This window comes from Lipotes vexillifer, unplaced genomic scaffold (genome assembly GCF_000442215.2).
Source record: "Lipotes vexillifer unplaced genomic scaffold, Lipotes_vexillifer_v1.1 scaffold125, whole genome shotgun sequence".
Taxonomy (NCBI): Eukaryota; Metazoa; Chordata; class Mammalia; order Artiodactyla; family Lipotidae; genus Lipotes; species Lipotes vexillifer.
Window position 1 is genome coordinate 681,329 of NW_006785403.1, and position 16,066 is coordinate 697,394.

The following is a 16,066-nucleotide window of genomic DNA, read 5'->3' on the forward strand; positions in this document are numbered from 1 at the left end:
AGACCTGTTCACCCTCCTTGGGGGCTTGTGTTGCTCGCTGCACCTGCTGCCACCTAGTGACCTGGCCTTTTCCAGCCTGCGGGGACAGCTGCTCTGGTCATTAGGACCAGAAGGGGAAGGAGGAAGAGGTGCCTTTGGGCTTTGGGGCCTGGCTGTTTCCTCCAGTCTTGCTTTAGAGCCACGCGGTGGAGCTCATGTTTTAACCCCCGCCTGCTTCGTCATCTGCTTCTCCATTGAGCTCAGAGCCTGGGGGGAGGACTGTGCTTAATCGGTTGACTAGTTAGCACTGCTCCAACCCCACCACCCTGCCTGGGACCCAGCCTTCTCCTTCCTGCCTCCTGAGATGGCGATCGTACCTGGAAGAGCCAGCTGGATGCCAGGCACTGTTCTAAGTGCTCTCCGTGTGTTAATGTATTTCAGTCCGAACAACCTATGAGGTAGGTGCTGTTATTATCACCTTTTACAAAGATACTGGAGTCACTTGCTGGCGGCTCCAGGCTCTGGTTCCTGTTCCAACCACCCCTCATTCTGTCACATCTAGAACTCTGTGCTTTTGCATATGCTGTGTTCTTACCTTGGAGTTAAAATGCCGTCTTTTTCTGAAAAAAACCTTTCCTGGCTTCCCCAGACAGATAGAGGTGCTCCTTTTCCCATTTCTACCGGATCACCTGCCCACCCCCTCCATTAAGCCCAATTCACACTTGTGCTGTGGTTATGTGAGCATGGTTGTCTTTGCAGTGAGTGATGGGCCTCATCTTTTTCTCTTTCAATCCTTCAAACCTAGAACAGTGCCTCTTAATATGTATTTGAATGAACGCATTTGTAGTAGTATTTGCTACTCGAGGGCTTTCTCTGTGAAGTTGAATAAACACCTTATATACAAAAGTCATGGTCCTGGGACATCTGAAAGGAACCTCGGAGTATTGCTATTTTCCCCTAAGTCAAAGCCCACGGGTAGGTTTTTTTTTTTTTTTTTTTTTTTTTTTGCTGTCCGCGGGCCTCTCACTGTTGTAGCCTCTCCCGTTGCGGAGCACAGGCTCCGGACGCGCAGGCTCAGCGGCCATGGCTCACGGGCCCAGCCGCTCCGCGGCATGTGGGATCTTCCCGGACCGGGGCACGAACCCGTGTCCCCTGCATCGGCAGGCCCGATGCTTTTTTTTTTTTTTTTTGCTGTCCGCGGGCCTCTCACTGTTGTAGCCTCTCCCGTTGCGGAGCACAGGCTCCGGACGCGCAGGCTCAGCGGCCATGGCTCACGGGCCCAGCCGCTCCGCGGCATGTGGGATCTTCCCGGACCGGGGCACGAACCCGTGTCCCCTGCATCGGCAGGCCCGATGCTTTTTTTTTTTTTTTTTGCTGTCCGCGGGCCTCTCACTGTTGTAGCCTCTCCCGTTGCGGAGCACAGGCTCCGGACGCGCAGGCTCAGCGGCCATGGCTCACGGGCCCAGCCGCTCCGCGGCATGTGGGATCTTCCCGGACCGGGGCACGAACCCGTGTCCCCTGCATCGGCAGGCCCGATGCTTTTTTTTTTTTTTTTTGCTGTCCGCGGGCCTCTCACTGTTGTAGCCTCTCCCGTTGCGGAGCACAGGCTCCGGACGCGCAGGCTCAGCGGCCATGGCTCACGGGCCCAGCCGCTCCGCGGCATGTGGGATCTTCCCGGACCGGGGCACGAACCCGTGTCCCCTGCATCGGCAGGCCCGATGCTTTTTTTTTTTTTTTTTGCTGTCCGCGGGCCTCTCACTGTTGTAGCCTCTCCCGTTGCGGAGCACAGGCTCCGGACGCGCAGGCTCAGCGGCCATGGCTCACGGGCCCAGCCGCTCCGCGGCATGTGGGATCTTCCCGGACCGGGGCACGAACCCGTGTCCCCTGCATCGGCAGGCCCGATGCTTTTTTTTTTTTTTTTTGCTGTCCGCGGGCCTCTCACTGTTGTAGCCTCTCCCGTTGCGGAGCACAGGCTCCGGACGCGCAGGCTCAGCGGCCATGGCTCACGGGCCCAGCCGCTCCGCGGCATGTGGGATCTTCCCGGACCGGGGCCCGAACCTGCGTCCCCCGCATCGGCAGGCGGACTTCCAACCACTGCGCCACCAGGGAAGCCCCCACGGGTAGGGTTTTAAATACACAAACGAATTCAAAGATAGAGGGCATAGCAGTGGCTGGGAGGGACGGGGGTCTGGGGTGGAGGTAGGAAGGATGGGCTGGATGAGGCGCAAAAGGGATCTTTGGTGGTGGAAATAGGTTGATTGGCACAGCGGTTACACAGCTGCACACATTTGTCGAAACTCATTGAACTGTACCTTTAAAATGTGTGTATTTTATTATTGAAAAACTTTACCTCAAAGTTGACTTAAAAATATAAGAAAGCAAGAGGAAAATTCTTTTGGATTTATTGTTTGGTTAGGAAAGATGAGTTAATGATTGATGGCCTTTGGTTGCAGCACTGTTCAATATCTAATTCGGGAGGTTGTACGTTTTTTCTTTTCTTCTTACCTTGCCTAAATGGAAAATCAACCCTCATTGAGTTACTGCAGCCAGAAGTTAAGAAAAAGCAGAAGTAATGAGCAGATTGACAGCTGACTCCCCATGGCGCTTAATTTTAGTACCAATGCCTTTGGCAATTCTTTGCAGCTTCAGTTGGAGGCTTAACTCGTGCAGTGAATCATCGATATTGAGGGTAGGTAGGGAGGTTGAAGCAATGAACACTCTCTGCTCAAAGAAAATAATCTCACGAATGCCTTTTGAATAGGCTTATTTGAAGTGATAGCTATAAAACCCACCAGGTTTTTAATGTGCCATCCTTTTTTCAAATGTTTAATATAGAATATTCTCCAGCTAACCTGAAGAACTCTTAAGAAATAAGGAAAAATCAAAAAAGGAGAGGATATAAGTATACACACAGCTGATTCACTTTGCTGTACAGCAGGAACTAACACAACATTGTAAAGGAACTATACTCCAACAAAAATTAAAAAAAAAAGAAATATATATAAATTTTTTTTTTATGTGTGAAAGTAGGTGAGTCTTAACAATTAGGTGGTTTTTAAAAAAACTGAGCCAAGACTTTCCTGCCCTTGCAGCCTTAAGATGCCTCAAATTAATGAAGCTCTCATTGTAAATCGTCCACGTTCTTTGGCACTTTGAAGGAATGCTCCACATATTTGGGAAATGTACCCAATGTCCCTTCTTGGCAAAGGTGAACCATCAGAAGATGCTTCTGTATAGGGCTGAGATTCACCTGGCCAAATCTAAATTTGTTGAGCTACTGAATGACTATGCAGATGAACACAAGAATTGTATCCAAAGTTCAGACCATCAGGAGGCATTATCATGCTGTCTTTGTGACATTCCATCAGATGAAGGCTTGTCTTCAATCTGGTGCTGTCACAATGACTTCTAGAATCATTGCTTATTTTGTTGAAGCAGTGGATCCATATTTTTAAGTGTGAAGAAAGTTTGGAACCCTATCTGTATGTTCTCACTAATGGTACTTGCTGTTGGTGAGACAAGCAAATGTTTGTCATTGTTAATGTTCTTTGCTCAACTCTCTTTCCTCCTGTTGTCTGGGAATAGACATTCAAAACGACAATGCATCTGTAAAGCTGATAGTCCCTTAATGTCTTCCCAAATAACTATGAAAATATTTTGCATTCTGTAGCTTGACAGAAAACTCAGTTAAGATAACTCAGGTTAGAGCAATAAGATGATTTGAGGATGGGTATCTCTGGAGTAATATACCGAATTTCTGGGATTAAGGACAGAGATGATGAGAAATGATGTAGATCTGAGGTCAGCAAATGATGTCCTGTTGGCCAGATCCCATCTGTGGCCTGTTTCTGTAAAGGCAGTTTTATTGGAACACAGCCTCTGCTGTGCCTTGACATATGACCTGACTGCTTTCACACTTTGGTGGCAGAGTTGAGTATTTGCGGAAGAGCCTGCACGACCTGAAAAGCCTAAAAGCCTAAAAGATTTACCATCTGCCCCTTTACAGAGGAAGGCTGTGGGTCCCTGAAGTAGATGAAATATAATGGGAAAACATTAAAAAACAAATTGCCTTAAGGTTTCAGTGGTTGGAATTTGTGGAATTTGTGGTTGGGTAAGAAATAGGAGTGGGGATGCACGTGTGTGGGTCATATTATGAAAATGCAAATATTTACATAGGAAGTTTGTCAGGGGCCTTCAGAGGTTTTCTGTCCCCTGCACATGAAGAGCAGGGGCAAAGGGGACCCTCCACAGAGAGAGACCTCTGCTCCCCAGGGCACTTGCCTACTCGGACAGCCCCTCAGTCCTTAACTCACAATCTTGGCCTTCAAACATCCTCCCCAGTGATGATTTAATGTGCTTCCCTGGCATTGGGCTGTCTTTAGATATCGCAAGGTATCGCTGCCTTGCGATACCATCTTAAACTCCTGCATCTCTTGAGACTTGTGAGCTCAGAGCCACCTTGCTGTCTGGGATGATGCTGACATGGGTCAGATGGAATGCTTAATCAAATAAAGGAAATTTCAGTGTCCTTCCCTCTGACTCTTCTTGCTCTCCAGTGTCTCTGAAGTGGAAAGAACAGTGGGCCAGCTTAGGCTCCTTGGGTTCCAATATCCTTTCTGGCTCTAACAGGCAATTATAGTTTTTTGCTTAGTGGTTCTGTCTAAGCCCTATGCATGATCAATTGAATTCATATGATCACTTGAAGAAGAGTCTCCCTTTCAGTGCTTTGTCTGCACTTCCCCTCTCCTTTGCTTCTCTTTCCACAGATCAGGTTGCACAGTCAAGGTCCTTGAGGGCAGAAACTCTTGTTGCCATGGTGACCCCAGTGCCTTGAGTAGTGCTTGGCACTTGGTGGATTCCCAGTAGATATTTGTTTACCTCCTACTACATATTTTATCTTAGTAGATGTCCAGCCATTGGGAAGACTTAGGATTTTTGTTTGTTTTCCATTCCTTTACTTTACTTATGTGCCTGGCTTGTCAGTTCCTTCAGCTCTACTCAGAATTCTAGGAGTTGGGGTAATTGATCTTTTCCCCTTTGCTGTGCCTGTCTGTCTGATGGCATCTTTTATCATCCCCTCTCTCCAGGCAGTCTGGGGATCCCCTGACAGTCCTTTATATCTCTTCTCTACCTTTGTGGCCATCTGCAACTTTTCTCTTTGCCATCATTGGGTGATCAGAGCAAGTGAGGATGAAGCTGTGTGTCTGATTGATTCCAGCATTAACCTTGGCCTCTGAGCCAGACAGTTATGCAGGCTTCTGCTCAAGGGACAGTTGGAACCACCTTCACGTAGTAGCAAGTTTGGATAATGGGAATATCTTCCTTGAGCTAAGAGGGTTATTGGTTAAACAAATAGTTATTCCTTTGATAGTTGCTGCAAATCGAGGTTGTGGCTGTTTCTTTAAGGGTGTTAACTCTCTTTAGACTCATTCATTAAACCTAAGGCCTAAAGGAAGAAACTTCTAATATGTAAGGTGCTTCCCATTTATTTTAGATGCCCACTGTCTCACGTAAACCTGCGTGAGATCACTGACAGTTAATATGTGTAAATGATCTGTCAGATGTAATGACTAGAACAAACAGCCTGACAGCTCTGTCATGTTGTTGAAAACCCAGGAGTGTGGTTAGCAGTTACTTGGGTCATAGAACTATTGTTACTAGAAGGGACTCTAGGGGATCATCTAGTCCAGTGTTCTTGGAGGTGAGGACACTGCAACTCATGTAGAGGTGATTTGCCTAAGGTAACCCAACTACTTATAGGCAGAATTAGAGCTAAAATCCTTACCTCCTGATTCCTAATAGTAATGATTATCTGATAGATATTAAAACAAGCAAACCAACAAAAGCCAGTGGTTATTATCAGTCTTGGCAATAATGAAATTTGGCTTTAATTCCTAAAAATGTCTTGGTTCCAATATACTTTGATTTTAAATATTCATCACCAAGCTGTGGTTAGGTCAAATGCATTCATCTTTTCCCTACCTTGACTTAATTGAAATGCTCCTATGTAAGTACATCTCTGGAAACTGTGGTTCGCTTTCAGCTGCTTGGTTAGTTGCATTTTTGCAGCGAAAAGATTGGCACGTGCAGAGGTATGGCCCCTGCTCTGTGGGCAGGTCCATCGGGCTCGTGGTTGTCCTATTGGGCAGTGCTGGCAAGGCTAGCCCTTTGTGTGGCAAGTCCCCAGGCTGACCATGGTGTTCTGGTCTGCTGCTCTTTGCCCATTTAACCAATGACCTCTCTCTCTACCCTGCCTGCGTCTGCTACCGGGGCCAGTCGGCCTCCAATACCGTCACCGTCCTTTGCCTCGTCCCCCTTGGTCACCTAAGACTTTTAAGTGACCATTCTCATTTTCCAGAATTTTTGCATCTTCAAATACACAAACCATGATGCTCATAGGAGAAAACAGGGCAACTATTAAAGCTTGGGCCCGTAGAATTCTCACTTGAGATTTGTCAGAGTCCTGGAATCCACTGCCTTCTCCATGAAAACAGAGTGTAGTTATACCAATTGGACTTTACATGTATTAGGCAACTGTGTCCTGAAAGGGTTGCTCTCTGCTACCAGAGGACCAAAAGTCAGCCACACATCTTGTCACTGCCAGCCATTCCTATTCTTGCCATTAATCAGAGAGTTGGTCAAGATCCAATATAACTAAATGGTCTTGCCAGCTGAAATGCCACATTAAATGGAATTGTAATTAATTTCTTCAATCTCAATTCAAATATTTACATTTTCTTGAAAAATTAAGTAAATGACCTACCTCAGAAAGACATGCTATTTTAAGAGAATAAGAAGAGCAGGGTAGTGACTAGCTTAGTCTCTGACTTAGAGATTTTTCTCAACACAACCATTGAACTTAAGATCCTTGTGTAGACCATCAAATGGAATAATTCAAGGTCAGCCACATGTAATTAATATCAGTTCATGTCACAAGTGGGGAGAGGCTTCATAGTTGATGTCACAGACGTGGATCTAAATCAGAACGTATGAAGAGTCTTTATAGTATAAACAGAGTAAAACTACCTGTATTATAGTCGGCAGGTTTCATATTCGAGAATTTCATATCCAAGGATACAGAGGGCCAGCTGTCCTAGGCCTTTTTTTTTTTTTTTTTTTTTTTGGGTGCGGGGGCTCAGCGGCCATGGCTCACGGGCCCAGCCGCTCCGCGGCATGTGGGATCTTCCCGGACCAGGGCACGAACCTGTGTCCCCTGCATCGGCAGGTGGACTCTCAACCACTGCGCCATCAGGGAAGCCCATCCTAGGCCATTTTAAATAAGGGGCTTGAGCATCCTTGGATTTTGGTATTCGAGAGGGGATCCTGGAACCAATCCCCCGCAGATACCAAGGGACAACTGGATATATTTCATCAGCTTTTCTATCCTCATGTGCCCAGACTTCTAAAAGCAACTGGAACTATAAAAATTCAGTGTTGGAGACCTTTGCTTTTTTACCACCCACTAAATTCATGAGAGCACTTTATTACACCCACACCTTTAATAAAAGGTGTTTAAAATTATACAGTTTTTAAAAAAGAAGAAATTTTATTTTATGAAAATATATCGATGTTGTAAAGCAACAAATGTCCATTGCCCCTAAACAACAATTACAATATACACACCCCTCTGGTTTTGGCATTTTCCCTCCAAGTCACACTTTCCTCCATTTATACAAATCTCAGCTTTTTTAACTATTTTAAAACCGGGGCATGCATTAGTATTGAGTTCAGTGATGATTCAAGGCCTTTAATTTGTATATTGTACAATTGACATTATTTATGAAACTACTGTTTTTTTTTATTTTAAAGTAATTTTTAATTTAGGTAATATATATTGTCTTTTTTTTTTTGGCCGTGCTGTGCAGCACGCGAGGATCTTAGTTCCCCTACCAGGGATTGAACCCGTGCCCCCTGCAGTGGAAGCTTGGAGCCCTAACCTCTGAACCACCAGGGAATTCCTGAAACTACTGTTTTATGAAGATACGTTTGAACATAAATTCTAGATCATAAGCCACAGTTAGTTTGAGAATGTCCTCCCTTAGCTGCTATTCCTCTTTTTGTAGTCTGTTTTTTTTTTTCTTAATTTTTACTTTAGGTTCTTTCAAAATAAACTGTTAAAAATCATTACAATATATTTCAGTTTACACCTGTTCTTATGCGTTCTACCAAAATACTCTTTTCTTTTGAATTTGAGTACTTATTTTGAGCATCATGTCTTGCTGCTGTAAGGAAACTAACTCCAAAGACAGGTCTCTAAAGCAGTTGCCAGTGTGTGCTTGTGTATCCTGTGTTTGACTAGGAACTCCGAGTTTCTTTTTTAGCTTACGTGGACCTTGTTTCTTCTGTAGTTGACTCATATCTTTTGAGTTTATGATAAAAGGGAGAAAGAAGATTCATCATTACCTTTGGTCCAGAGCCTCATAAATTTTCTTCTCTTTTTTTTTTTTTTTTTTTTTTGCGGTACGCGGCCCTCTCACTGTTGTGGCCTCGTCCGTTGCGGAGCACAGGCTCCGGACGCGCAGGCTCAGCGGCCATGGCTCACGGGCCCAGCAGCTCCGCGGCATGTGGGATCTTCCCGGACCGGGGCACGAACCCGTGTCCCCTGCATCGGCAGGCGGACTCTCAACCACTGCGCCACCAGGGAAGTCCAGATTTTCTTCTCTTTACCTAAATAGTCACCATCATTACTAATTATGCTACAGGAAATAAACTGGAATTTAGTATGGGCAGAATCAGTGTATAAATCAGAGAGCTGCCCTGCTGTCAAAATGACTTGAGTGGCTGAGCACAGAAGATAGGAATTGTTTTCCCCTTCTGCCTTTGTGTTCAGCCTGTGTTGTAAGGCCTACACTTACTTGGATAGAGTTGAAAATTGAGTTGTATAATCTAATTTTAAGGGAACTCAACACCAATTAAGTGAACATTACTTGGAACATAAATTCATGAATAAAATTGCATGTTGGTTTTGTTGAAAAATGATGGTGTAGCAGGTCTTGGGGCAGCGCCAAGAGGAGTGCTGTCCTCCGCCCAAGCTGTTGCACGCGGCCGTACTTTGAGAGCCAGGAAGTGCCTCTGGGTAGACCACACCCGGCACCGTGTGGAGTCCAAGTCAGAAGGAGGGAGGGATTAGCACCAGGGCTCCCTGAGCGCTTCACTACCTGGCAGTGCCTGAACACACTTGACCTTCAGCCACAAACTCCATCACCCCTCATTAGCCAGTGAGGAAGCAGGCTCTAGAAGCTTTAGGACTTGTTCCAGTGGCACCGCTGGTGGTGACAAAACAGGGATTTGACCCAAGATTCTTTGAAGCCAAAGCCCCTATTCTTCCCACTCTGCTAAGCTGTTTCCCACAATTTTCTATGGAAGCAAGGTAACTAACGTGGAAGTAGAGAAGGGTAAGAAAGGAACTGGTGGTCACTGTTTCTATATTGGTGTCACAAAGTATTTTTTTGTTCCCAGCTCTCTTTACATAGAAGGTGGTTGCCCTGAGTGCCATTGTTAAGCACAGCTTTCTCCAAATGCATAAAATGACAGGAATCTGTGCTTTTTTTTTTGTACCTCTCCCCAATGTTTTTTTTAATTGCAGTATAGTTGATTTACAATGTTGTGTTAGTTTCAGGTGTACAGCACAGTGAATCAGATATATATACATACATATATATATTTTTTTCTTTTGCAGATTCTTTTCCATTATACTTTATTACAAGGTACTGAGTCTAGTTCCCTGTGCTATATAGTAGTTCCTTGTTTATTTTAGCAGTAGTACTGTAGAGTAGTTTGTGTCTGCTAATCCCAAACTCCTAATCTATCCCTCCCCATCTCTTTCCCCTTTGGTAACCATAAGTTTGTTTTCTATGTCTGTGAGTCTGTTTCTGTTTTGTAAATAAGTTCATTTGTATCATTTTTTTAGATTCCACATGTAAGTGATATCATATTTTATTTGTCTTAATCTGTCTGAGTTACTTCGCTTAGTATGATAATCTCTAGGTCCATCCTTGTTGCTGCAAATAGCATTATTTCATTCTTTTTTATGGCTGAGTAATATCCCACTGTGTATATATATATATATGTCTTCTTTTTTTAAAATTTTTTTTATTCATTTATTTTTGGCTGTGTTGGGTCTTCATTGCTGCATGTGGGCTTTCTCCAGTTGCTGCGAGCCAGGGCTACTCTTCGTGGTGGTGTGCGGGATTCTTAATGCGGTGGCTTCTCTTGTTGCGGAGCACACGTTCTAGGTGCGCGGGCTTCAGTAGTTGTGGCTCGTGGGCTCTAGAGCGCAGGCTCAGTAGTCTTGGTGCATGGGCTTAGTTGCTCCTTGGCATGTGGGATCTTCCCGGACCAGGGCTCGAACCTGTGTCCCCTGCATTGGCAGGCAGATTCTTAACCACTGGGCCACCAGGGAAGTCCCATATACCACGTCTTCTTTATCCATTCATCTGTCAACGGGCATTTAGGTTGCTTTCATGTCTTGGCTATTGTATGCCTCTCCCCAATTTTGTCATTTCTGCCACCCTAGTTCATTATGATCAATCTCTCCCCCCACCTCCATTTAACATTCACATCTTCCTATGATTTATAATATTATGGCCTCTGCTCTCTGTCAGTGAGGATAGATAAGAGCATTGGTCAAGATTCACCAGCAAACCCTGTGTTCGGTTTTTATTTTCTAAGAAAAAATAAATTCAGTACCTTGGGTATAAAATTAGAAGAATTCCACCCTTATTGCTGACACTTTGGGGATTTCTGCTTCCGTTCCACATTCCCCACCTCAGTGTCCGTACACTTTTTCCTTTCTGAACTTCAAACACTATCTTCTGCTGGGACCTGTGGCTAGCAGACACCGTATTGAACAGCACAGATCAGACCTTCTGGCTGTGAGCGCCCCAACTTGCTTGCTCTGCCCCTCTTTTCTCAAATTTCTCTACTCTGAAAAGACAAAGAACTGTTGCTTGATGCTCTTCCCTCTCAGCTATGATCCTATCGCCTGACATCACTGCGCATCACAGGGAACTCCAGCATCCCGCCAGTCTCCACCATACCCCTGGTCCCCTGCTGAAGTCACACCCCCAAAATGCTAGTGACCTCCTGGTCGCCCCACCTCAAGGTCTGTTCTCAGCGCCCACTGCTCATAGCCCTTTGCTGCCTGGAACTCTTTCATCTGGGTTATGTGCTGGGAGGGGTTCCTGGGTTTCCGCTTATGTCTGCCCCTATTCTTCCTTTTAGCCAGGCTTAAGGATAAGTGCTCCCTAAGGGTCTCTCTCTGCTCTGCCTTGTCTGTCTCTGGTTGATATCTGTGCTCTGGAGATGCCACCTACATCTCAGATCTGGTTCTGACTTTGCTCTGCAATATCACAACGCAGAGTACTAACCACTATGTGATCACGGTGCACCATCGTCCCTGTGGCTGCTCTGCAATATCAGATCCATATATTCAGCTTTCTTTTGACTTTTTTTTTTTTTTTTTTTTTTTTTTTTTTTTGCAGTACGCGGGCTTCTCACTGTTGTGGTTGTGGCCTCTCCCGTTGCGGAGCACAGGCTCCGGACGCGGCACAGGCTCAGCGGCCATGGCTCACGGGCCCAGCCGCTCTGCGGCATATGGGATCTTTCCGGAGCGGGACACGAACCCGTGTCCCCTGCATAGGCAGGTGGACTCTCAACCACTGCGCCACCAGGGAAGCCCCTCTTTTGACTCTTTAACATCTTCCTGGATAACTGATTTCTTTTATCTTCCTAGCCCCTCAAATGGAATACGGCCCAAACAGAACTCATCATCTTTTTCTTTGCCATCCCTATTTCTCTTAATAATACCAGCCCCCCCTCAAGACTTGACCTCGGACTTCTTCCCCCTTACAGCCTCATCGTCACATGTGGCCAGATCCCACTTGACCCCTGGAGGACCTGTCAGCACTTTTCAGCTCTTCATTCTCATCACCACTATTGACTTCAGCTACTCATTATCTCTCGTCTACTATTATAATAGCTTCCCAGCAGGTCTTTCCAGTCTATCCTGAATATAGCTACCTGATGAATCATTCTCATATTCTTAACCTTTCTGATGTTTTCCCATTGCTCACTAGAAAGTCCCACATCCTTGGCACTTGAGGCTGTCCATGGTCTGTGGTCTGTGGCCTGTGCCTGGGTCTGATCACCTCTCCCCTTCCTGTGGGCCCTGCTCTCCCTGGCTGGGCCTGTGGGAGGTTGCTTGCCAGTTCTGTGAGAATTCTGTTTCTTTAAAAGGCATCTGTATCAAAGACCTAAACTTACAAGCTAAAACTGTAAAACTCTTAGAGATGGCATCTATAAGTTACTCTTGTATTAGAAAAAATCTTCTAGCCAGTGTCACAGCTAGAGTATAAAAATAATTCTGTAATTGCTCACCCCTTTTCCTTTGCTCATGCTGATTTCTGAACTTGAAAATAACCTGTCCCTGATTTAAATGGCTGAATCCTCTCCCTAATCCAGATTCTTCACTGAGCCGTCCTTCATTCCTCCAGCTCCAGTAAGGCATGCATCACTGTATTTCTATTATAACTATTTACTCGCATAACTATTTAAGTACCTCCAGGCTGGGAGTTTCTTATGAGTGGTGACAAGTTCTTTGTTACAAGCGACAAAAATAAATATCATAATGCTTGACACATGGTAAATATTCAATGAGAATTTGAATGAATAAATGAATAGAAGAGAAAATATATTCACTAGTTCATTCTTGCCTAACTTTAAATTGCTTAAGAGTAGTATTTGGGTCTGATTCATCTTAATATCCTACTATGGCTAGCTTTGTGCGTAACAGATACTGAGTAGATATTTCTTTTTTATTTCCTTTTTCAGCTTTATTGAGGTATAATTGGCATATTAAATTGTAAGACATTTAAAGTTGACATCGCAGTAATCTGAAATATGTCTACATTGTGAAAGCGTTCCCCCCATCTAGTTGATTAACATGTCTACCATCTCACATATTTATCTTTTTTTTGTGTGTGTGAGAACATTTAAGTTCTACGGTTAGCAAATTTCAATTATTCTGTAACTATTTCTTGAATTAGTGGATAGATGAGTAGTTGATTATATTAATAATATGAGCTTTCTGAATGCTATGTTACTATATTTTTACTTTCAGTAACTTAAGTGCTCTTACTACAGCTAAAATATTTTAAAATGTTTCTCTTTTGATTGTCAACATTAATTTTTATCAGTGATTATTTTTGACTTTAAACTTTTTCTGCATGTTTAATTTTGATTTTAACAAATCGTAATCATTGGGGAGGGGTGCATTCTTAATTTCACAAAGGAAATTGGAAAGAAAACGAAGGTTCACTTTTTAAGAAAAATGTGAAGGAGGTTTTCTGTGTTATTAGCTCCTGCTTCTGGGTGTAGGTGGGGTTCTAGGACTGACAATTATTTCTACAATAGTGGTTGAATAGTTCTTTCCAGAGTCATCATGGCTCCATGCAGAGACACATAATTTGGATGCTTTCAATAGGAAGCAGAGCTGGGCAGCCTTTATTAGAACACTTGGCGGGGAGCGGGGGGATGGGGGCGGTGGGGGGGAGGTCCTTAAACTCCAGTTAAGTTGAACTAAGTTATTCTGCCTCCTGTCAATACCAGAAGGCTGACATTCCTCCTTCTTCTTTTTTTTTTTTTTTTTTTTTTTCTGGTAGATGTGTAGTGGATTCTCACTGTGGTCACACTAACTTGTTTTTTTTTTTTTTTTGGTGAGGCTGCCTTACCAGTCTTCTCTGACAATAATGCTTGATTATGATCAGTGAATTAACAGTATTTGCTTTTGGTCATGTTAATTGATGCAAGCCCAAATAATAATGAAATTAAAAGAACTGACTGAAATGTAGTAGTGATCCTGTGTATTTTTGTGACCCCTACTGCATAAAGGTTCACTGTTGTTTCTATTTGGGGGTTATTTTGGTTTTGTCTCTTTTTAAAACCAACTGACAAGAATTACCTTGGTTCAGGTGATTTGGTGGAAAAGATAACAGATGCCTGCATGTGCTTCTGTGGTGGCATCATTTTAATTACCTGTGAGAGGAACAGTCCTAACCCATATCAAGTGAGCGAGCTAGTTACATGAAATACCTGAATTTGTAAAGTTGCCCGTATCTGGCAATGAGTACTTACAGGAAGATAAGTAGAGTCAGAAAAAGAAGGTCAGAGGATCTAAGGAAAGAAATTTACTTTTAGGAAATGCTACAAACTTATTGGAAACGAGAGAATTTCTGCAGTGTAGTTAGAAGAACAATCCAGAAGAACAATAAAGCAGAAAGAGCAGACTCCCTCTGTATACCCCATAGAGATATTTGTTTCTTCAGAAATAAGCAAAGTATTCGCGGAGACAACTCATTACTGTCCACTGGACATTACGGGAATCCTACAGTCTCACAAGTGGGAAACTTTACCCTTTTGACCTGGTGTCAAGACTTTTGAGCAGTCGTATAAATCCATCTCAACTTGTTTGAAGTAATTAAGTTGGTTTGCATTTTTTTTGTCTCCTTCAGAAATGAACACGCCTGAGTATGCTAGATGCCTGTGAGCTCCCCGATCCCCCGGCGGCTTTGGAAAGACTGCAAGAAAGAAGGTGGCGGAGTGGTGGACTCTGAGAACAAGCTCCTCCCCCTCGGCCTTGGCCTTCCTGCCCACAGTCCACCATGGAGACGCTCTCCCAAGAGTCTTTGCTGGAATGTCAGATCTGCTTCAATTACTACAGCCCCCGGCGAAGGCCCAAGTTGCTGGATTGCAAACACACGTGCTGCTCGGTGTGCCTTCAGCAGATGAGGACGAGCCAGAAGGACGTGAGGTGCCCCTGGTGCCGGGGCATCACCAAGCTGCCCCCGGGCTTCTCCGTGTCCCAGCTCCCGGACGACCCCGAGGTCCTTGCCGTCATCGCCATCCCGCACGCCTCCGAGCACACCCCAGTCTTCATCAAACTTCCGAGCAATGGGTGCTACATGCTGCCCCTGCCCATCTCCAAGGAGCGAGCGCTGCTGCCCGGAGATATGGGCTGCCGTCTGCTGGCCGGGAGCCAGCAGAAGTCCGTCACCGTGGTGACCATCCCGGCAGAGCAGCAGCCTCTGCAGGGCGGGGCTCCGCCCGAGGCGGTGGAGGAGGAGCCAGACAGGCGGGGCGTGGTGAAAAGCTCCACCTGGTCCGGGGTGTGCACTGTGATCTTGGTGGCCTGCGTCCTGGTCTTCCTTCTCGGCATCGTGCTCCACAACATGTCCTGCATTTCTAAGCGCTTCACTGTGATATCCTGTGGCTGAAGAGGGCCGCGGGGAAGTCTCTTGTGGGTGCCAACTAGCGGTTGAGCAGGTGTTGGTGATGGATCGCGGTGAGGAGATGGGGGGCCACGCTGATCATCGGGTGCCGAGTGCTGGCCTCTGGGCTGCCACTTGATTAACCCAAGACAGACACGAAGGGCAGAATGTGAGGTGTCAGCAAGATACCAGGCAGAGCGCTCTGATTGGTGGCAACAGCTTCCAAGATGATCGCATGCACCCTCATAATCATGTATTAAATGGAATGTAATTTATGATTTCTCAAAATCATGTTGCCAGATAGACCTATTCTACTTAGATGTTAAACTGTGGAAGTGCATACAATGTGATCTTCTCTAAATGTGGTAGATTAAAACAAAGATGCTAATGTATACAAGTAGAATTAAATCTGAGAATCCATGTAAAAATTCAGTGATGACATGCAGTGCTGGTTTCTTTCCTTTTTTAAAAAATGAAACCCAGTCTTCATTTAGTTGCTAAGGCCTTTTATACTTTTTGAATGGCACCCAAATTAAAATAAGTTAAGTGGACAGTTGTTTTTTCAGGAAGATATTTGAACAAGTGTTTCCAGTGTGTTGTGTTTTGTCACGTACCTCCATTTTTCTTCCCTTGTAATTAGAGCTCGCTATGTGTTTATTAAACTGAAAGCCCAACAGGGGAGCAATAAACTGAGTAATAATGAGAAATGCCTAATCCCACAGGAAACCTACATGCCAATTTTTCTCAAGCCATCTCACAAAATAAGAATTTTAAATGTAAATATTATGTATTTGTCGGGGGGGGGGGGCTGGGGGGGGGGG

The 16,066-nt window shown here is 44.8% G+C and overlaps 1 protein-coding gene across 1 annotated transcript in view; it reads left to right on the forward strand.

Moving 5' to 3' along the window:
• The window catches only part of RNF152 (ring finger protein 152), a 73,624-nt gene extending 57,601 nt beyond the window's left edge, over positions 1–16,023 (forward strand). The window contains exon 2 of the mRNA XM_007457531.1: positions 14,490–16,023. Coding sequence (XP_007457593.1) covers positions 14,640–15,251 — 612 coding nt within the window. The 5' untranslated portion in view covers positions 14,490–14,639 and the 3' untranslated portion in view covers positions 15,252–16,023. The remainder of the gene's footprint in view (positions 1–14,489) is intronic.
• Positions 16,024–16,066: the final 43 nt, after the last annotated feature.